Source organism: Diplotaxodon limnothrissa, linkage group LG18 (genome assembly GCF_057381915.1).
Source record: "Diplotaxodon limnothrissa isolate DT_005_m linkage group LG18, D_limnothrissa_male_GT1.1, whole genome shotgun sequence".
Lineage (NCBI taxonomy): Eukaryota > Metazoa > Chordata > Actinopteri > Cichliformes > Cichlidae > Diplotaxodon > Diplotaxodon limnothrissa.
This window is the reverse complement of record NC_140613.1, coordinates 20,141,097-20,164,756: the sequence shown is the minus strand read 5'-3', so window position 1 is coordinate 20,164,756 and position 23,660 is coordinate 20,141,097. Positions and strand designations below refer to the sequence as shown.

Here is a 23,660-nt window from a genome sequence, read left to right as displayed (position 1 = left end):
TAAATCAATGTCTGCTAAATAATTTGAGTAGATTAAGCAGGCTATTCATTAACAAAATAATTAAAGACTCCCGTGCAATATCATTATCTCCATAGTGTTTTTTATGCAAAAGAATTTGTGATTAGCACCTTAATTCCTTTTCTCGCGATGACCTCTCTCGCTACACATGCACCGAGGTGGCTGAGGCACTTGGAAAAAATGGGAAACATCAGGTCTTAGGTCTCAACTCTGAGAGGAAATGAGCTGCAGCGTCCACCAATCACTTTAGATAATGGAGAGATTTATTAGAACGAGGCTGCCGCTGCTGCTGTGCCAACCCTAATTAATTTTCCTCTGCGTGTGAGAGAGCGGGAAAGAAGGAGAGCGAGGCTGAGAATGGAAAAAAGGAAAGAAAAAAATGGAATTAAGCGCAAATATATGCAAACAAAATTATGTGTTTTTCCAAACACGGCCACACAGGTAGGGATTTGTTACAGTGAAAGCAACAGGTTTCAAAATGCCTCGTGCGCCCTTCGTTTTGAAACGCTCTTAAACTTATAGATCAGACAGCCAAGCCCAGCCAGAGGGCCTAGGCCAAATAGGCCTCCTCTCTGTCAACTTCACCACTAATTAGAATGTTTACATGGGGCCACATATGTCTGTGTGCAAGTTTAAAGGATTCCTAAAGGAGCAGAAAAAAAGTTTGAATAAGTGAAGTGGTCCTGCTTTTGCCGAACCTTTGCAATTACCATAATGGGACTCAATTTGCATGTTTTAGGCCTATGACGGCATCCTTTTCCTAACAGGGATGCTGAGCTACAGTCTTAGTTCTTCCTAGCAAGGGTTAGAGTGACTATCAATTCTATTTTAGCACTATGATTCACATTTACTTCTCTCCGTAAACATCATGAACAGAGTTTTAGAAAGTATGCAAACTAGAGATGGACCGATCCAATATTAAGTATCGGTATCGGTCCGATACTGACGTAAATTACTGGATCGGATATCGGAGAGAAATTTAAAAAAAAGGATCCGATCCATTAAATATCAAAAAAGCACCTCACAAAACTTGCGACACGCCGTAACTCGGCTCATAACTGTAGCACGTTGGAGCAGTGTGCTCACGTGATAGAGCGGCTGTGTGTATTTGTAGCCTCGCTACCAAACCAGCATTTCATCTCCAAGGAAGTTATCCCAGAGAGAAGTAAAGCAAGTGTGTAAGTTCATCTCTGAATGTTTGTAAAGCATTCCCGCGTTAAGCTTAACAACCGATGTATGGAGCGACTGCCTCTTCTCTCTCCCTCCCTCTCCTGCTGCTACTTCAATCCTGAAACTGATCAATGATCAGCTTTTCTGTCGTGAGTACGTGTCTCTTCTTTGTTTTTGGCCCACTTTGCACCAGAAAGAGGAAACCAGCGGCTGAACAACAGCAGCACATTTAAGCTTGATAATCTGTTGTTAGAATTTATTTAATATTACTTTCTAGATCAGGATCTTTTTCTACCTAGCTGACGGCTGGTAACTGTGCAGGGGCGGATCTAGCAAAGTTTAGCCGGAGGGACCGATAGGGCATGAACAGGGAAAAGGGGGCACAAAGACATACTTTTCTTTCTTATTCTCGTTTAAAATGTCTAGCTTTTAATAAATAATTATCTGAATCTTACACCCAAAGTTTTAATCTGATGTAAAATGCATAGAAGTCCATTACTGTATATAGTAACTGTTAAGTCTAATATACCCTAGTAAGCTATAGTACTTTTTCCTTTGGGAAGATACCATCTGTGCAGTCTGCAATTCTGTTGAAGAAAGATGTTGAATCTATTTAATTATTCTTGAAAAATAATTTATTTCTGTGCATTTTTTTCCACACTGCATCAAATTAAAGTTGATTACGTCAATTAAGCATCATGAGGTGGAGGGTGGGGGTGGTTCCCTATTTTTTTTTTTTTTTTTGGGAGTTTGCAACTCTATTAGTTAGGTTGCTTAATATTTCTGCTAAGTACTCTTTAAAATACCAGAATAGGAAGGATGGAGCAGGTTTAAGTTTATTAGATTGATCAGTATTGCTGAACTATGAAATATTTTGGGTGCAGTGTATTTTTTTACATACAGGTATAACAGAATAGCTTTAGTGTTGTTGTTTATTTAAACTTGAGTATGAACTTATACAAAATGCAGCAAGATATTAAAAAAACAGTTTTATTGATTAAAAAACACTATATGGGATTCATATCGGTATCGGCAGATATCCAAATTTATGATATCGGTATCGGACATAAAAAAGTGGTATCGTGCCATCTCTAATGCAAACTCAAAGACACCTTTATTTTTAATACCCGGAAAGTGGAGGTTTATCAAGATGTGATGATCAAGTGGCTCATATACTCAACTAGTCTGCTGCCCATACTGCCATTATAACAGCAATTGACAATAACAATGCCTCACATCCTCTTTGCAAAATCACTGCCCCCAGTTCTTTTGTCATATCAGTCTTAAATCCTGCCAACCAGCTTTAGCTCTTCCTTTCCCCTCCCCATAACACGTCACTATTTTAATCTCTTCCACATTCTATGGGCCTCACAGCAGAGTGATGGGTAACAGGATGGGAACATGTTGCTCACTCACAAAATGTTTTAACATGTAATCACAATGACTCCAGATGGGCACCGGGCCAACACGTTTGTTTTATTTGCAATTATGGCTCTGTCTTAACAAAATATCTGTCAGCAGCGGCTGCTGATGTCTCTGTCAGCGCGCAAGGGAAATTTATGTACGTGAAACATTAGCAGCCATAACTTGTGTGGAGATACTTCCAAGCGCTCATCATGTTTTATTATGAGTCCGCGCATGCATGTGTGTGTCTCTGTGAGTGATTGTTTTTTGATGCTGCGCTAACGCCTCGCCATACATCTTCGGAAAGACAGGGTGACTGGGCCGGCCCTCCCTCTAGATGGTGGTGTGGTGTAAATCAGAGTTGATTTGGCTTGGTGCCACAGATGTGTCAGCTCTCAGTGTCCAACAGGGTTCCAGCGAATAGGAGAGAATGTCAGTGACATCACACGGCATAGATCTTCCAAAAGGATATAGTATCCCCCTCTGCCTTTTGAAGACAGACTCCACGAGACAGACTTTTCGCTAGTGCCCCCTGCATGTCCCTACTATGGATTTGCGGCAACACAATGTCATCTCTCTTCCCCTCAAATAGGCCTGTCAGAGTATTTCCACTGGATCAAAAGCCCAGATGGCTACAGTCAGCAGGAGAGAGAGAGACAGAGAGAGGGGAAGCCTCCAGAATAAAACTGGAATGGAATCAGATGACATGAAATATACCGGGTTTAAAATCTCACTGTGCTGCAAAAACACAGACACAGATCTACATTTGTTCTGTCAAACTGATAAAGCTGGAGATTGTGAGAAAACACATAAAGAACAGAGCAATTAAGAGCATGTTTTCCTTCAAACCATACCTGCTATCCTCATGTTACAGTTGTTTTTTTTCCATAAGGAAGCATCATGCTGGTGCAATTTCTCTGTGATTGTGTGCCTGTGCACGCTTGTTGCCATGTCTGCTCGCTGTGTGTAATTTCTCCAGCAACCATGACAGAGGAGAAACTGTACAAAGTGTTCAGCGACAAAGCATTGTGTGCTCATGCTGCTGTTCCCTTCCTGCCTCTGCAGCAGGGACAAGCAGATTGATGCTACGGCAGCAGAACACTATTCCGCCGGCATGTCAGGTCACTGGTTGCACTCTGTGCCTCGGGAGAGAGCGCACAAACACGGCTTTCTGTTTTTCTACGCCCTCGTCTACCTCGTTCACTTTCACCTCTTTTCTCCGCTGGCTCGTCTTCCTCCCCCAAGTTGAGTTTTACAAAGTGCCACCTGTTATCACTAACTTTTTACTGCCTGCAGACTCGGTGAGTTTTCTCCTGTGACTAACCTCTCCGAACATAACACAGACTAGGACAGACAGCAAGGGCGCTTTGTATCAAGCCACAAGGTAAACAGTGGAGACAAAAGCACTGTAGAAGTCTATTAGCATCATTGATACCAGCGCCGCAAGAGCTACGCGATTTCAAGGAACAAAGGATGCGCGCATGAAAAGAATAAAACGCTATAATACGAGAAACGCAAATGAACAAACATGCTCACACACGTCAACATCAGGGACGTCGCACAACATCTGAGATCAGCCTCAGTCAGATTAGATCTACTTGAATTAGCATGAAAATCCAACTAGCAGACAGCGATAGAGGCGAGATTCCTCTGTGCACGAGAAAAAGATGAGCGTGGCAGCCCACAAGAGAAAGAGAAAAGGGCAGCAGATTGGGATGTAACCAGATATGTTGATATTTGTATTCCCAGTGCTGCTGTGGCTCAGTTTTGTAATTTACTTACCAGGACAAGGCAGCGTGCCTAAAAAGCATGAACACACTTTGAGCAACAGTATGAACAACGGGGATATTAAAAAGATAGGATGAAGACGAGATGGAGGCGAGAATAAATTGGGAGGGGAGGAAAAAATGAGACATGGGAACTCATTAACTTCTCTTTAATAAAGCCCGAGTCACACGGGGACCCTTTTATTCCTTTATCTATCCAATCACTCACACACACACGAGCCAAACAATAAACTATACTGCCACATTGATCACCTCCAGATTACTACTCAGGTGGTGATTATAACCTCAGCTCCATTAAAAATCACTAACCCAAAAGAACTTCATTAATGATGGCATGTCCCCGACCTGTGTTACTGCAAATCGTGTAGCTCTGACAATAACCTCTCCAATACTTTACTCCAAGATCAAGACTCTGCTGTAAACATTCATGCTCAATATAACTATACTATAAAGAAAGCAAATATTTTAAATAACAGCACAAACTCTTCAAGAAACTCGATAGCTGCAAGGAGAAGAATAAAATATTTTTTTCTTGCTCTTCCTTGCAGCAAGCATCTTCGGCACGAGCTTTTCCACGATAAACATTAATCCTGGCACTAGGCCCAGGCCCGGATTCCCTTTTGTCATTACTGCTTGTGGGATAAGTTCACTCAGATCCTGAGGTGCAGAAGTGGGACTCGGATGGCTGTATCCTCTACAGAGAAGGAAAGCAGGAATTGAAGCTTTAAAGCGTTCTCCATATCTGAACATCCATGCCTTCCCTTGGGGCCAGACAGCAAGGCTAATTTAAGAAGCGTGGGCCCAGTCAGCTGTCACTAGCATCCGCACTCATTGTCACACACAAACCCGCATGTAGGCACATTTATGCAAAAAACAAATAAATAAATAAAACTCATAGTGCACACATGCACTTGACTCAACACAAAGCTAATTACATAAATGTAGGCAACTGTCAAAAGTCATCATCTGTGAGTACAAAGCCAACCAACATGTTACACAACCTGGCAGTCTACTGTGTGGATGATGGGAGAAAGAAACGCAGGCAGACGAAGCACAAGAGGAATTGATTGGCTGACTAGCAACAATATGAAAGACGAAAAACAAACAATGACAATGTCTACTTAAAGTGGACCCTATAATAATAGTAATAATAAAAATATAGGCAGTGTGCAAAACTAATTGGTTATATATGTTTGATTATTTTTTTATAAAGCTTTTAAGTGGTCAACATGTGAAAAATTTGTACATTTTTGAGATCGTTTGAGTTTTTTTCTTGTTCACTCAGTTAGGATCACCCACTTTGGACCAGAGATTTCACCACATTTCTCACTTGTTTCGCCATTGACCTTTGATTTGGGACATTGACTACATGTAAATCTTAGCTACGAAAGAGTCTAATGTCAGTCAAAAGAAAACAAGTCATCTGGTAGCTTTGATCATTATGCAAAAACACAAACAAATCACCAGGTATCACGAGAGAGAGAAACAGACAAAGGAATAGACATGATTTCTTTTTCCTCTGGTTTATTTCTCAAATGTTCATATTAGAGATGGACCGATCCGATATTACCTATCGGTATCGGTCCGATACTGACCTAAATTACTGGATCGGATATCGGAGAAAAATAAAAAATGTAATCCGATCCATTAAATATCACGAAAGCACCTCACAAAACTTGCAACACGCCGTAACTCACCTCAGAACGTTAGCACTCGGAGCAGTATGCATCACGTGATAGAGCGGCTGTGGCATGCGGGACCTGTCGGTGGTCTGGATAGCATGTGGAGCTTCGCTAGCAACCCGGCATTTCATCTCCGACAAAGTTATCCCGAGAGAAGTAAAGCAAGTGTGTAAGTCCATCTCTGAATGTTTGTAAAGCATTCCTGCGTTAAGCTTAACAAGCGATATATGGAGCGACTGCCTCTTCTTGCTGCTACTTCAATCATGAAACTGCTTAACGATCAGCTGATCGGCTTTTCTGTCGCGAGTCCGTCTCTTTTGTTTGTTTTTGGCCCACTTTGCACCAGAAAGAGGAAACCAGCGGCTGAACAACAGCAGCACGTTTAAGCTTGATAAGCTGTTGTTAGAATTTATTTAATATTACTTTCTACACCAGGATCTTTTGCTACAGCTGACGGCTGGTAACTGTGCAGGGGCGGATCTAGCAAAGTTTAGCCAGGGGGGCCGATAGGGCATTAACAGGGAAAAGGGGGCACAAAGACATACTTTTCTTTCTTATTCTCATTTAAAATGTCTAGCTTTTAATAAATAATTATCCAAATCTTACACCCAAAGTTTTAATCTGATGTAAAAGGAATAGAAGTCAATTACTGTATATAGTAACTATTAACTCATTCACTGCCATTGACGTCTATAGCCGTCAATTGCAGTGTATGAGTCAATGGGTTTAACTCATTCACTGCCAATGGCTGGCAGTGAATGAGTTAAGTCTAATATATATACCCTAGTAAGCTATAGTACTTTTTCCTTTGGGAAGGTACTATCTGTGCAGTCTGCAATTTTGTTGAAGAAAGATGTTGAATCTATTTAATATTTCTTGAAAAATAATTGATTTCTGTGCATTTTTTTTCACACTGCATCAAATTAAGGTTGATTACGTCGATTAAGCATCATGAGGTGGAGCGTGAGGGGTGGTTCCCTATTTTTTATTTATTTATTTTTGTTGTTGCTGGGAGTTGGAACCCTATTAGTTAGGTTGCTTAATATTTACGCTAAGTACTCTTTAAAATACCAGAATAGGGAGGATGGTGTAGGTTTAAGTTTATTAGATTGATCAGTATTGCTGAACTATGAAATATTTTTTTTGCATACAGGTATAACAGAATAGCTTTAGCTTAGTTGTTGTTTTAAACTTGAGTATGAACTTATACAAAATGCAGCAAGATATTTAAAAAACAGTTTTGTTGATTAAAAAACACTATATCGGATTCATATCGGTATCGGCAGATATCCAAATTTATGATATCGGTATCGGTATCGGACATAAAAAAGTGGTATCGTGCCATCTCTAGTTCATATCCAGCTGTTCCATGATCAAGAGAGATTTCACAGCTACAACATCCAATTGCCAGTCTCTTGGGTCAGTTACAGCCCACCCTATCAAATTCCCTGTCCACGTCAATGAGCTTCTGACCATTTTGTGCCACATCAGCCCTTCACCAGAAACATCAAAGGGACTTTCAAACTTGGATCAAATAATTCTAATAAACAAGTTGCAATGGTTGCTACCTGAAGAGTCCAGTCAGAAACAGTGCAATGCAATTTCTCAATAACTGTATGCAGGAATTCATTTCCCCCAAGATACTGTATGACATTCCAAAAACAGATTTCCATCTCATTGTCATGGTGTGCACCATCGCTCATTCACTCCGATGATACAACTTAGGGGTTTGGCACTGAAATATATTAACATTTTAGAATACATTAGCATACCCAAAGGGACCTGCGGTAACATTGATTACAAATAACTGCCTGCATTTAGATGCTGTTCTGTCTCTGATCACATGCAATATGCCTTTCACTGCATCTTGCCCTTCCTCCCACACACACATTGTCTTGGTGAGGCAGTCTCACCACCTGCTGTGAAGCAGGTGCCGTGATTTTATGCTCCCTTTCCCCACGCATGGCAGCACACATGCAGGCACATGCGTGTGCATGTGCATACGTGTCTTCAAAGACTGAGCTGTGAAGCAGAGGTGACAGGTCTCTGGTTCCATGCCACCCTCAGCAAATTCAGCGCTAATTGCACTCCCTCACTGTTAGAGAGCAACAGGGATCCAACATGAGCTACATGCGGACCCCAAGATAGAGTCATCTCCTTGGCAATGTGGGAAGAGAGAACAACCAAGGGGTGTTCACCTTGATATATGAGCCATTTGAACAAAATTCATGAGCAAAATAACCAAGGCTTTAATTCCACCGTGTATTCAGCTTCAACTCATGAACTTGCATTTAGCTTGCCTCCACCAGTGTGTGAATGTGAGAGTGAATGAATAGTGGCATTGTAAAGCGCTTTGGGTGCCTTGAAAAGCGCTATATAAATCCAATCCATTATTATTATTGTCATTATTTGGCAGCCGGCCACGGGCACATGGAGAAGTTGGGGTTGTTAGTATGACAGCTGATTAGAGAGACGAGAGATTTGAGTGTGACACCTCTAATGATCTCTTCATCTGATTGACAGGTTAGGCAAGACTCCAATTCACACATCTCACTTCATCACAGAACGTGGTGGACACACAGCAAAGAAGGTCAGCATGTCACACACACACACACACACACACACACACACACACACACACATATAACCCATACACACTGTTCCACTGAATGTTAGAGAAAAGACTATTTGCCTCCATAAATCCCTCCTGTGGCTTCCAGAATATTCCGCTATTATGTTGGCCCTAGCAGGGCTATTTCCTCCCCCAGTTAGCCTGTCATCAGGAGCATTGTACTGTATTGTCTGCGAGCGAGCCTAAATGGGACCTTTTCAGGGGTATTTTCAGGTACTTTCATGGAAGAATGGAGCGGATATTCATATCACATTTCAGTTTTTCTATTGCTGAGCAAATACAGTTTTGGACAATAACAACTCCCTCTAACGCACACACACACAAACAGACACCAGTACTTCCTTCGCTGACCCAAACGAACAAGTCAAGCACATTCCTGCTCCCAGCGATTTCCTCCATCTTTTCCCAACAGACAGGATCCCATTACAAGTCCCTGGCTTTTATCTCACTCGAAGGCAGCAGCAAACACTGTTGTACACATTGCAACGTGAAAATCCCAAACATATCCACAATGCACAACCATTTCCAAAATTGTTCTTGAAAAATTTGATTACTCCAGGCTACTAAACAAGAGCCAAATGATCAGTTCTTTTTTTTTTCTTAAAAGAGCTGGCACGCTGCAGCAGGCTCTGCTAATTGAACTCACACAGATCCATGTCGTGATTATTGGCAATTATCTGTCAATTAGCAATGTGCTGATGTCACTGCGATGTGAAAGGCAGCGCAATCAGGAGCTGTTAGCATAGAAATGGTCCTCCTACAGTGTAGCTGTAGCAATTACAGCATGATTTCAGCTTGCCAGTACAATTTCATATCTACAATGCTCAGGAGTTTGGGGGACATTCTAGGGTACATATAGCCTACCACTCGAAATGACCTTGACTGAAACCCACTTAACCCCTTCCTCAACAGCCCAATTATGGCCCAATTACCACCACTGGTGCCCCATTTCTTTGAGGCACATTTAGTCTAACAGGAATACTCACATAATGTTCTAGAATTTTGACAAATGTCCCATTGAAAGTAATATTAAATAAAAAAATACTCCCTAAAAGCGGCCGTGGGCTTATAATTTTAATGGCTTGTACTATTTAACCTATAAATGCCCGCGTGGTGGCAAAATGTCCAACTTTAGGACGTTTTTCAGCAGGGGACAAACCTTTTGTTTGCCCCTTTAAATGTTTAAAACAAACACAAAGGGACACACAGGAGATGACAAATCATCCTAGTATCCAAAAAACACAGCCAATCCATCACACAGCCACTCAGCTCTCAAATAAACAAAGGACGCTTACGACATCTGTCATTCCCTCCCCATGCTTTGATCCATGATATGATCGCAATGCCATACATCCTGGACGATTCACAATCAATCTGTACAGCCAAGACAACAGAAAGAGAAAGGACGCTTCTTGCTTGCGCGTCATCTTTTCTGCTTCTTTTTTCCCCCCTTTTTCTTTCTCTCTTTCTTTTTTTTAGATGCATTATCTGTCCGTCAGACCATCCATCATGCTCTTCCTTTTAGAAGCTGCTAAAGGATGTTTATCAAAGAGTTCAAAGAGATTCACAGAGCATTGCATGAACCACAAATTGATTACAAAAAACCAGAAAGTGCAGAAATGTAAGTCACTCTCCAGGCTCCTTTTAAATTTTCAGCCATCAGTAATAACAGAAAAAAGGTGTCCACTTCGGGCCAATCATTGGCAGGTGTCTGAAAAACATTTTACACAAGCTTGAATTTCCTCGCACAAATACGCACACAAGACACACTCAAAGACCTTGTCAGGAGTTATAACCATCACGCGAAGAGAGCAATACACATCTGTGCCTCTCTGTTGCACCTCGGGTAAAGCAAGTTCACATATCAAGTGGCTTCCTTAAGTGCCAAATGAATGGTGGGCTGCTGGATTATTTGAGACATGAAAGCATTTTCTTGGGTCAGGCATTTTCTTTTCAAACTTTCAAACTAAACCTGGCTTTCTTTACAAAGAGATGAGTCATCAACGGTCACATATTCACCAACAAACACACAGACAAAAAAAATTTGCTATGATTTGATCAGGTGGAAAGAAGAACTATGAACATGAGTCTGCAAATCGTAACAGCCTAAGATACGCACGCACTGCTTTTTAAAAAAAGGAAGTACTTTCCCTATTTTCCCTAACCTGTTTAGTGTTGTCTGAGGAAAGAAGGACTAAAGCTTTCGTGAGGAGAACAAAAGCCTGGGAGACTGTAACACTGTAACACACCCCTGCATGACTCTACTAAGCTAACTGCTTTTTGTCTAGACATCCGCTTTATAATCAGTATTACTTAGTCAATATTGTCATTAAGACACGTTGGAACATGATATACCCACTTGAAATATATAGTTGGGACAAACTCAGCAACGTGATTCATTCAAACTCAAGTACTCTAATGAAGAAACGATACCAGTTGCAGGTAAAATTCTTCTCACACAAAGCGAAATCTCCTTCTGTTTAACAAGTACTGACAAACACACCAACAAACACATAAAAATGAAACTAGATTTGTTTTTTTTTGTTTTTTTAAACACACTTTCTTAAACTGACCATTCCACCATGAAGTTGTGTGATGGATCATATTGGAGATGATGCTGGCGTTAGAATAGGCACCGCACATAAAACAGAAGTATGCATGCTCTATGCAATTCCCCAACCTGCAGATTTTTGCTATTCCAACCCTGAAAATATAGTCATGACACAGATCTAGATTTATAATTTCAATTGCTGTTATAAGCACGACTTAAAAAGCGTATATACAATAACACAAATGGATTTAACCTATTGATTAGTAAACACAAGTGGTCAGATAACAGCTGAACTATATAAATTAATAACATTTTATAGGTTCTTTTTTTTCTTTTTCAGGTCTTCCAAGTTGTTTTTCTATTTGTTAAACCATTCACAGGACCAGTATGGGAAAGTCTTGGGCCACCACTCATTTCTTTATAGTTTGCTTCCAAGGATTGGGGCATTCTTGTAACTTGTAAAGCAGCCTTGAGCAATAGTTCTGCAAGCTTTCTGAAGCTCTTTCAAGGTTTATCTTTGGAAACTGGCTGCCTTTTCACTCATTTCTCTGTCCAGTCCTTGCACTTGACCATTTTGAGAGGAACGTTTTGTTTGTTAAGCCTCTTAACGCTGACCTATAAATTATTCAAGAATAAATAAATACACCAGTCTCAATAGATGAACAAGTATGGTGTCTAAACACGGCAGGCCAATTTTAACTTGTATTTTTAGGCATTTTATTACCAGCAGCCTGCCACAAAAACACATAATTTCTTCCCATTTCTTTAGTTCAATCAATAGAAAATGCCAACGATAACACAGTTTGACAAGCATAAAATAGTATTTGTGCAACAACAAGGCAATTCCCAAAGAGCTATTAGTCGAAATCTTGGCACGTCTCTACATGGCGCGCAGAGATATGTGCAGCGTCCTTAAAAAAACAGATTAAACTGGACAAGTGGTGGACAAAAGAGGGACTGTCAGACCTCAAAGACAATCTACAGCAGATGGACAACATCTGAAAGTCATGTATTTAAGAAATGTAAATCATGATGATGTTTGCACACATTTCAATAAATTACTCCACCTAGTTCTTATTTTGCTTGCAAAAGTTAAAGAAATGAGGTGTGACGCAAGTCATTTTCATAGTACTGACATTGGCTTAGGTAAAAAAAAAAAAGAAAAATAATAAAGAAAAATCTTGAAAATACTTTTATACGCCTACTGACTATATCATAACTATGTTATAACCTTAATCAGTCTTCATCAATTTTCACTGTTAAGTCTCTGCCCCAGTTTTTTCTAACTGTGTGTCTGTCTTGGGTTTGGTCAATGATTGCATCTGCCTTAAAATGTATGTTGTTTTTGTTTTGTGGATGTTTTGATGAATAAAACAGTTTTTTGGTGTGTTTGTATGTGTATGTTTTCTTTTTTTAATTACACGATCTTAACTAAGTGATCCCTAGAACAGACACACAAACTACATCTGACAATTTGTACAGCACAAACACACACATGCACATCATGCACATCCTCCCTAATTAGGCCTTTACAAATCATTCAGCATTACTGAACTTGTTCTGTAGCAAAGCTCTAACACTGTGCTGGAGGGGTGTTTAGGGAATTTGGTGGAATTTTTTATTTTTTTAAATAATATCCAATCGACATCTTAAATGTCAAGAATGTATCTTTTGGTTTTAACTGAGCTTCCTCTAAAATCGGTGTGACATAGTTGTAAAACACCAGGAAAACCGCTCTACAATTACATTCAGCTTGGCTTAGTAGGAACATTTATCATCTTGACACGTCATCAGCTGAGTGCAGCACGGCCGGAGTGGAAAAATGAGCACATCTGTTCATTCACGTCCACATCCCACTTTACGTTATTTAAAACTACCTGACTGTGTACCATATGTGTACAGTATATTCAGGCAGTTCATCTCCCCAGCTCTCAGAAATGGACCGACTCCGCCCAGACATCAGTGTCAATCTGCTGAGTGGGTGTCTAACAGTGTGTAAAGCTCACATCAAAGGCATGCCGCTTTAAATGCAGAAAGCAGGGAAGGGACAGACTTCTTAAGAATAGGGAATGAGGAGGAAGAGAACAATTGAAGAGGGGCATGAATTTATACCGTTCACTGAGCCCCAATAGAGGTTTGGGAAAAGAGTGATTTACTGAGTCTGCTAACTAGCTGAATCAAGACATTCTTCAGAAATTTCAACTGCAATTGTAACAACTAAGCTTGCACTAACAGCAAATACACAAACTACTCTGGCTAACAGCAACAATAAAACCTCTCTACATCAGAGTTGTTGTTTTTTTTCCCATTTTTTTTAAATCACAATCCCCATAGAGAGCTAAGGAGACGTACTCTCATAAAAATGACATGTAGCCATACGCACTCTAAAGGCTGGATGTGCTTAAGGGTTAGCAGCCAGAACCACCAGCCTCCTCATTAGCACAAATAAGATTGTAGGCAGATACAGGCTTATCATTTGCTCCCTCTCTGTCTCTTCGTCCCTCGTCGCCTCTGTTCTCTTGCACAAATGAGTCCTAATCCTTGTCCTCTAGCTCGCCGCTAACAAAAACAATACCACACAGAGCTGTCAAAGGAGAGCGAAGAGGAAGGAACACAGCAACACTCTCTGTGAAATATATATCATCTCCTGCAGGGTTAAAAGTGTAAGTTGAGGACGTTTGGTTTTGAATTGAACTCGGGATGCGTCTCATTTAAATTAGTCCCTTTGGTCCTGGAAGGTCAGCAATATAGACTCAAATTAACTTGGCTATCAAACCAAACATAAACATGGCAAGCTAAGGAAAGAAAAATCTCACTAATAAATGAAGAAATCCCAGTGTGTGTGTTTCTCTTCAGTCTTTTGGCCGCAGTGGTTTGGATCCAAGTAGGTGTGATCCTAAGTTTGAAGTTAGCTGGATGAGGTGTGATGTCAAGGGATTTGTGACCCCACAGATGATGTCACTGTGTTTTTTTCTCAGAAATGATGTCAAATGAAGATAAGTGTCAAGGATGCCGTCCTGATCAAAGACCCCACAGTTTAACAGCTGCATGTGACGCAGAAAGTAAGGCAGCAATCAACAGACATTCACAGGCTTCTGATTCCTTCTTCTCTCTGCCAAAATGAAAACAGAACTCCACACCCAAACAAACCACCTTTGGCTTTGTTTCACTTAGGAAATGCTCCTCACACCCTGTCAGTTTTCTTAGTTGTACTCTAGCCAGCCAGCCCGCTGCTGGTAGATCGAGATACTGTCCGCTCATTTCCCCATTACCCTCTATGCTTCAAATCAATAGTTAATTACCTCCAGAAATGCTCTTTTCTTCTCCAGCTAGAAAAGTGGACAGCACAGGGCAGGCTGAAATTTGCCTGGCAGAGAGATTCAGTGTTATGCAGGGTGAAAACTGTCCTCCCACCACTGCTACTTATTGGCCCATCAGTGTCCCCCTTGGAAGCTGGCATTCCATTTTGCACTGCGCAGGCACTTCATTTTTCTCCACCACTACTTTCATTTCTCTTGCTAATGGGACACAAATGCAGACACACAAATATACGTGCACAATTTCTCTGACACTCTCTTGCCACGAAGCCAATGTTTAACACTAGCATCCCCAGGCTTCTACCTTTCTACCTATAAAACCCGAGAGCAGTCAAATGGTGGAAGTGGAAGCTAAATTGGCTAAATTGACCGCGGAGTCATCATTTTGCGTTTCTACCTTTAAAAGCCGGAGAGCAGTCAGTCAAATGCTGGAGTCGTTCATATGTATATTAGGTCGTTACCTAGGAATTCTGGAGGGAGGGGAGTGGGGGTGAGTGATTGAGGGGGTGGGGGAGTGGAGTGTTTCAGTTTGCCATCTTAGGGAGAAATCAACACATGTCCTTTGTATGTCCTTTGTTGCTGACATTTATTGATGAAAACAGTACAAAAAACCAACCATTTGTACACATATTTACAAATAATGATAAAAAGTGAGTGAGTACATTTCAACATTTTCAGCAATCACTCACAATCCTGGCACTGCCACGGTATCTGTCGTCTGCATTTACCACATGTGTACCTGTAGCAGTGAACACATCGCACAGTGGCCTGATTTTTTTTGCATCTGTGTACTTGGATTTTAGGTCGCAAGCCACCCAAAACTTGCTCCATGCACCACTCAGCAGGCCATTTATAAATATGTGTACAAATGGTTGGTTTTTTGTACTGTTTTTATCAATAAATCTCAGCAACAAAGGACATACACCCATGTGTGTTGATTTCTCCCTAAGATGGCAAACTGAAACACTCCAAGTTGGTGACTTTTGGAGATTTGTTTCCCTGGATGATTGAGAATGCATCAAGATGAAACACAAAAGGAAGCTCACCGCTTTTAGCAGCTCCCCCACCCCCTCAATCACTCAGTGAGTGATTGAGGGGGTGGGGGAGTGGAGTGTTTCAGTGTTTCAGTTTGCCATCTTAGGGAGAAATCAACACACATGGGTGTATGTCCTTTGTTGCTGACATTTATTGATAAAAACAGTACAAAAAACCAACCATTTGTACACATATTTACAAATGGCCTGCTGAGTGGTGCATGGAGCATGTTCATTGGTTCATGGACCTCCCTGAACTAATGGCATTTATGGCAGCAACAAAAGCGGTGAGCTTCCTTTTGTGTTTCATCTTGATGCATTCTCAATCATCCAGGGAAACAAATCTCCAAAAGTCACCAACTTGGAGTGTTTCAGTTTGCCATCTTAGGGAGAAATCAACACACATGGGTGTATGTCCTTTGTTGCTGACATTTATTGATGAAAACAGTACAAAAAACCAACCATTTGTACACATATTTACAAATGGCCTGCTGAGTGGTGCATGGAGCATGTTCATTGGTTCATGGACCTCCCTGAACTAATGGCATTTATTGCAATTGTCATCTTGCGGGGGGTTTACAGGGTTCCATCGGTAAATGACTGCTGGTCAGCAAACCTGGGAAACCCACAGATAATTGGAACTATGGCACGAAACCGCTTCCAAGACATCATGCAACACTCCACTCCCCCACCCCCTCAATCACTCACCCCCACTCCCCTCCCTCCAGAATTCCTAGGTAACGACCTAATATACATATGAACGACTCCAGCATTTGACTGACTGCTCTCCGGCTTTTAAAGGTAGAAACGCAAAATGATGACTCCGCAGGGGTCTAAGGTAGAAAACCAAAATGACTGCTCTCCGGGGGTCTAAGTGTTAATAAGAGATTACATTTATGGTGAGGAGAAGGGCAGGCGAATAGTGAAATATGTCCACATGTCCTGAACCTGGGAGAAGCTCTGGCACTTACTCATTAATAATGGGACAGGCCTCAGGCCCAGGCCCTTAGCTCTCAGTCTCTGCTCATTTCCTTTCCACACATCAAAGCTATGCATGTCGTTGTGTATGTGTGCGCTGCGAGGCTCTCGCACATTTACAACTGTACTTGTGTGTGTGTGAGAGCTTGTCAGTCCCTATGAGAAACAGCCTGTAGAGGAGCCGGCTTTTATTTAATCAGAAGTGGAGCAGCTTCCACCACCAACCGTAATTTCAGCCCTATTAACGTTCTGCCTTTAATTCCTCTGAGCGCTGGAGACACAGCATCCGCTGGGCTGCTAATTCACTTTAAATGCAAAAGTCCCACAGTTTTATAAAATTCCTGCATGGTGGCAGCTTCATATATTGCACATCTAAACTTCTGCAGCAAGGGATTTGCTGAATAAACACAGTGTGTAGTTATCAAGCATGTACTCTTAGCTGATATTCTTATCAGTTTGATTGTAGACTTTAAAAGAGACGTTTCAAGTTTCCCACGCATTGGAAGTCACAAAAACACTGATTCACTACGTGTCTCCCTCCTCTCTTTCTGCCAATGCTGTGCCTGTTACATCTTCAGGACGACAGGCTCATGTTTCACTTTCCCTATAATGCTTTATAAATGCATCTGTTTTTAACCAAAAACGTCTGCGGGGGGAAGGGGGAAAGATGGGGGGAAAAAACTGGGGAGAAGAAGGGAGAAATAGCCAGTTTTTCAAAGGCTGTTAGGTTTGGGAAATAAGAGTTTACAGACGGGAGTGTACCCTGCGCTTACAACCACAAAAAACAAATCTACAGCCAAAATGCAACTAAGAAGGCTAAAATGCTGTGTAAAATAAAAACAGAGTGAAATAACTGGCAAATTATTCAGGTGGAAGTAGCACACTTCATTGCAAAACATGCTGGAATATATATTTCTACTTAAAATACCCACGCCATCCGAATTAATACTCCCACAGCCAGAGATGGTGCCTTTTGTACTTTGCACTTTGGCTGCCAATAAAAAAAATAAAAAAACAATACTCTGATCATAATCAATATTAAAATTCTTTTTTTAACAGGATCAATATCAACAGTGATGCACACTTCACCCTTTTTGAAAAGGTCAGTGAAGCTCTCACTTCAACAATACCGAATTATCAAAGAGTGAGATTAAAGAGATCAGAAATGTTAACCTGGCCGATGCACACGTCAACGTTACCTGTTTAACTATTAGCATTTACCTGACAGCCACATTAGCCATGTGTTACTGTGAAAGTAGCGGCGCGTTGCTATGGCTAATGCTAAAATGGTGACATGAAAGGTGAAGCTAGGTGATAAATGGTATCCGTCGTGCTCGTCTGTAGACAGAGGTTTAATATAACTACACAGTTATTTATGTCTAAAAAAGTATATTTCCTAAAGTCTACTGGGAAATAGAAAGAAAGGGGTCTATCTTAACAACTTTATTTGATCAGCAATAAAAACATGGTGCCATATGTCTTTTTTTTTTTTTTTGCACTATTAACAGGCTCTTAAAGGTTGCACCCTCATATTAAATTCATAAGAACAATCTAACAGGCAAGAAGAACTTCTGAAAAAGTCAGTAACAAGCATTTTGGTCCTGGGTTGACTCTGAGTTGGTGAGGAGAAGCTGAAATGGACAAGCTTAAGGGACCATGGGATGGAGGAGAGGTGGTTGAAATGGTGCTTTAAGTATAACAGCCTCAGGAGCAAGGCTGCGTGAACACTGGGAAATAAGACTCGGTGATCAATGCTTTTTCTTCTCACCTCTCAGCTCAACAGATATTGAAGAGGCTCCCCTTTCCTGCTGACTGAACAACTGTCACCCAATCTGTAGGACAGGTGATAATGGAGAGGAAAAACAGCCTCTGAGACTGAAAAAAAAGAATTAGAAAAAGCACATTTTTCACACTACCATCCATGAGTGGTGGAGAAGCTGGGTCACTGCAGCCAATCAATAACCTGCATTGCCATTTTCCTATACTAGGTGTGGCTTGGAGGGTTCTCTCAAAGTTTGTGCTCTTGTGCACATCAAGTCTAATCACTGAGCGCGCTGCGTGCTTCTCTCCCTGTTGTGTGCTCACCATTTGAGCGATCTGGCTTCACCAGCAAACAGATGACTCACACAGTTTGAGGTTGAACTGTGTCACGAGCGTCACCGCTTTCACTCCTGTGCTCTAATGCGTTTCGTATGTTGCTGATGCAGTGGGTCTGCTTATCCCCGAGATCGCACAGATAAGGCCGTAGCTCTCGTCCCACAGTCGGCCACCTGCTCAGATAAGGGCCAAGCACGAAGCAAGACGGGTAGGAACCTAACACTGCTGATAGCATCGCCGCGGTAAATCTCTGGGCTCGGAAATGCGTGGACGACACTGGAAAACAGCGTCGTAAAAAACATGAGATATCCACGATGCAAGTCCCATTTCAGTAATTAAAATGGACCGGGATGCAGAGGAGACGCTTGCAATACAGCGCATAGTGCTTTATTTCTCTCTTTCTATGCTCTACCTTGACAGAACTCATTCTCACACTGGGGAGGGGGGCTGTGCACAAAAAATGTGCACATGCATAAGCTCCCAACCTGCATCCACCATCTGGCCATCCCATGGCTCAGATGTCTCTGGGGTAAGGTGAACTCTGAGGGGTGCTCTCTGTGGATGTCACGTGTACGTGGGCTTTGAGGGAAGACAGTGAGAAAGGAAGCAGAGACGCAGAGAATGAGGAGGAGGAAGTGAAACACATTTTGAAAATGTGGGAAACCCTTCACAGAATGTTCCTCGCACTGCGTGCGCTGGAAGTGTTATAGTTTCACAGGAAAAGAAGCACTTTTGCAGGACTGCAGGTACACAAGCTGCACGTAGGGGGTTTGCACTGGGGGTCGTCATAGCTGAGTAAGCTGAGTAAGCTATGTAAGCGAACCTTAACAACAAGTCGTCTTTTCACTGTGGGCAAAATAAAGCCTCTATTATGGGATGAGGCCATGTCTGCTGCCCCTGCCAGCTATAATGTGTTTTAGAGCTATACTCACAACATGGGGACCCAAACGCACAATACACACATGGCTGTAAAAAACAAGGGAGAAATTGAATTCTACTTCAGGTGGTCCCAGGTCAGCAGTAGCGCCTGCGGCTAAAATACACACGTGAGCCCCTCACACAAATAATGCTTTATGTCTTTTTACACTTACCACATCAACCCACGAGCCTCGGTTCAGCTTTAATTCCTTTGTTATTTTTGTCTAATAATATGAAATGAGAGAGCAGAGGAAAAGAGCAATCTTGCATTAAAATCCATTAGAGACTCAACAGGATTCTTTTTGCAGGCTGGCTCCTCTGCACAGCTGGTGAGCGCGCACAACTTACACACTGAACAGTAGAACATTTTTAACTCTGCTGTCACAAAGTATGAGCTCGGTTTTCAATGCAAGGTTTAAAGGGTGGGAGACGACAGAGGAAAGCTTGCTGAATTATCTGCACAACATGGGGAGAAGCAACAGGTCATCCACAGTGTAGTACCCCTGGAGGTGAGTCAGTGTGTTGCTCAAGGACACTTCAACAGAGCGGTTACTTACACTGAGACAAGCGTACGAACGTAAGCTTCTATACTCTCTCCTCTGACCTCTAATCAACCACACCACCACTGCTTAACTTAGCTGACCTGCATAACCTACAACTATCGATTAAGCGATCATAATTGCTATTTATTCAGGAGTCTACAATACATTCTCTTCCATCGTTTGAGGATGATGCATCACCATAGTGCAGCGCAGCTACTTAGCACAGCATCCTGGGGGACTGGTTACAGCACATTACTAACATTCTCTTATCATACTCATACTGAATAAAACTGCTGTTTTACAATGCTGCGCCATGGCTCAGACATCTACTGTATGTCAGATCCCTGATATAGCAGGGTGCTCGTTTACTTTCTTAGCCCGGTTCGTTTACAGTCATCTCATTTGTAAAACATGCATACCGTATCTTTTCTGAAACTCGCTGACCTCTCTCTTTCTGTCTCGCTCATCGTTTTATCTCATTCGGTCTCTGTCTATCTTCCGCTGCTGTTTCATCCTCCCTTCGCTCCACTCCAGCTTTCTCCACCACCACATTCTGGGCCGGTAAATGAGCGGGCTTATCTGGGCCTAATTGGTTTAAGGGCAAACATAAATAAGCAGTGGCTTTCTAAGCAAAGCAGTATTACTGCTGCTGTTGGCAAGTAGTGCATGCATACCAGAGAGACAGTGAGCTGAAGAAGCGATGAGAGAGATGAGAGCGGAACCGGGAGATGAGGGAAGAAAACTAGGAACAACAGAGTAGGGTAGACAAACGAGGAAAAGAGGAGAGCTGTGAAGAAAAGTGAAGATAATAAGGAGAAGTCTTTTTTTCACTGCTACCATACAGAGCCCTGTCTTCACACTTAACTGTTATAACCTTCTGCTCTGGTTCTGACCGCCTCTCTGCACCTTTTCAATAGCTCGCCAGTGAATGTGTTTCTGTAAGTTGATATTTTGCCTTGATGTGTGGTGTAGTATTTATGCTGCAGCTGGAGTTTAAATCCACCTTCGAGACAAATAGACTGGTACTTATATAGTACTTTTGTATTCAATTTGAATACTCAAAGCACTTTTTTTTACAACAACCCTCATTCACCCGCTTTAAACTAACGCTCACACATTCACACTGCGGCAGATTCATCGGGTACACTACAGGAATTGAACCACCGTCCGTCAACCACCTGATATGATGACGCAAGCCACTCGTCCTCCTGAGCCACAGCCTACCGCCCATGCAATCACACTTGGAGTACTTCTTCCTTATAATTTTCATCCCACAGTTCATCAGTACGTGGCCTTGAGGGTCTGAATCGATGATGTAATTGTTGTTTACTACGACCATATGCGTAAGGTCAAATAAACCATTCAATTCATCACAATCAGCCTTCTATATGGTCGTGGCTCTAAAGTTACACGGATACCCCGACACCCGCCGCATACAAACAGATCCCTGACACTTTGTGATTATCAGCAGATTTGGACTAATCAGATTAAGGGTGACAGGATAGGCAGGGATAATGTGATCAATGGCCCCCGCTCAATCCCTCTCGCTTTCTCTCTCTCGCACACACAGACAAAAAAAATGAAAGAGCAACAGATTGGAGTTCAGATCAGCAAAGATTTTAACCTTCCCATGGGGCAACCTCCTTTCAATTAGCATCAAAAAACAAGGAAATCGCTTTCATCCTTGTTACTGAGGTAACCCAGGGGCCATCTCCCTGCCCATCTGCTTCAGTCCCATCCCGTTTTTTTTTTTCAAAGCAGAAATCCCACACCTCTTTCCAAGCAGGGAAATTTTTTTCCTCCCTCTCATCCTCCACTCATCTCTCCAAAATTACATTTCTTGCTGTCATTTCACACAGGGTAAACATTTGAACCTCAGAATATCCATTCTTGCAGAGGTAGCAATTTGGGCCTGGGCTTGGTATCCTTATCAGTGTCGAAATCTGATGAGCACAAACAAGAAAGCCACCGCCAAATTATAGAGTACCGCCAGAGCTGGGGACAGCCCAGGAGGAGAGTTGTAAACGATTAAAGAGAAAACCTGTGTGTGAGAAAACACATTTTAACTGTGCTTTTAATTTACTTGTTTGTGGGAGTGGATACAGACAGCCAAGGGGAAGCCGGTGTGCTTTAGTGTATGTTATATTAGAAAGAGGCTGCTACTGTACAATAACACGAGAGAAGACACTATATATCCACCATGCCTCTGGGCTATCCGTGCAGCAGATAATGTCGCAGGCAGCAGCCTAGTGTCCGGTCCCTGGGGTCCCACAGCGGAAATGAAAAACATGTTTAACTGAGGTGATATTGGCTACCACTCTACTGACACCAACGCTTGTCCAGATGACTGTGAGAGGGAACAGAAAGGAAACAGGAGCAGATGCGGACACAGATAGAGAAGGAGGAAAGGAGATGCACGAAGAGAAGAAAAAAATCAGGGCATAGTCGACAGAAAGGGAGAGGCTATTTTTTGTAGTTGCTTTCCAGTTGTAAAAAGACGTAATGCAATCCAGCATAAAGTGCATCTTGGGAAACTTCCCATCAACACAGTCTAATAGAGTTTGCCTCGCCAATTCAAAGTGCCACAGAACAATGCACGGTGGATTTTCGTTGTAGTAATTTAGTTTAATTTAAAAAAAAAAGGAAAATAAATGCGAGCGCTTGCATCCCCCTGAGAAAACACTACTTAGGGGGGAAAAGGAAATATAAGAAAATAACATAAATAATAACGGAGGCTTCTGCTGGCTTGCACTTATGTATAGAATAAAGATAAACAGTCACTGATAAACTATCACACGCTGCTGTGAACGCATTTTAATCATGCAACGTCTCGTTCTTCACAAGTACGAGTTACACGAGCGGAGCCGGAGGATGCTGCTCTGAAATAACTGGATGCCCACAGCGACCCACGTGCATGGCATCGCTCTGCATGCCACGGACGCAGCGCTGCCTCACACAGAACCTTGCATGCATCCCCCACATTACAAAGCGCCCCTCGGAGAGAGTCATGTCCACATATACGGCAAGTATTAGTCCCAATTTCTTATTTACCTTCCATCGCAGAGGATGTGATGACCAGCACGCATAAGAGCGCAAACAAATCCACTGTCATGGCAGAAGGGTAGTCTCCACAGCCTGTCCCCCAAATAACCAAGACGCACGGGGCGCGTCAAAAAGAATCCCAGTTGTCAGAGCGGTACTCCAGCAGATAGCCTCTGTTGTGTGTCACATTTCAAGCCGTAGTAAACAATGTGTGACAATCAGTGGTGCGAGGAAGGAGCGAAGTGTAGCGAGCAAGGGGGTGCGAGGCAGGGAGGGGGTGTAGGTGGAGTAGGTGGGGGAGACCCGACATTGCCTGCTCACAGCCCCATTAGAGGGCCGGGGCCAATCACCGACTGGTAGCTGAAACTCACTAACCAATCGGTAACCCGGCGCTCCTCCCACCGCACATTGTCAAAACACAAAACTTTTCCTTGACCTATTTGAAGCGGTATCCGCTACAGTGAAGGGAAATAACGCCACCAGTCGGC

The 23,660-nt window shown here is 42.2% G+C and overlaps 1 protein-coding gene across 1 annotated transcript in view; it reads right to left on the bottom strand.

Moving 5' to 3' along the window:
- ephb1 (EPH receptor B1) overlaps positions 1-23,229 on the bottom strand; it is a 177,445-nt gene extending 154,216 nt beyond the window's left edge. The window contains exon 1 of the mRNA XM_085378230.1: positions 23,182-23,229. Coding sequence (XP_085234356.1) covers positions 23,182-23,188 — 7 coding nt within the window. The 5' untranslated portion in view covers positions 23,189-23,229. The remainder of the gene's footprint in view (positions 1-23,181) is intronic.
- Positions 23,230-23,660: the final 431 nt, after the last annotated feature.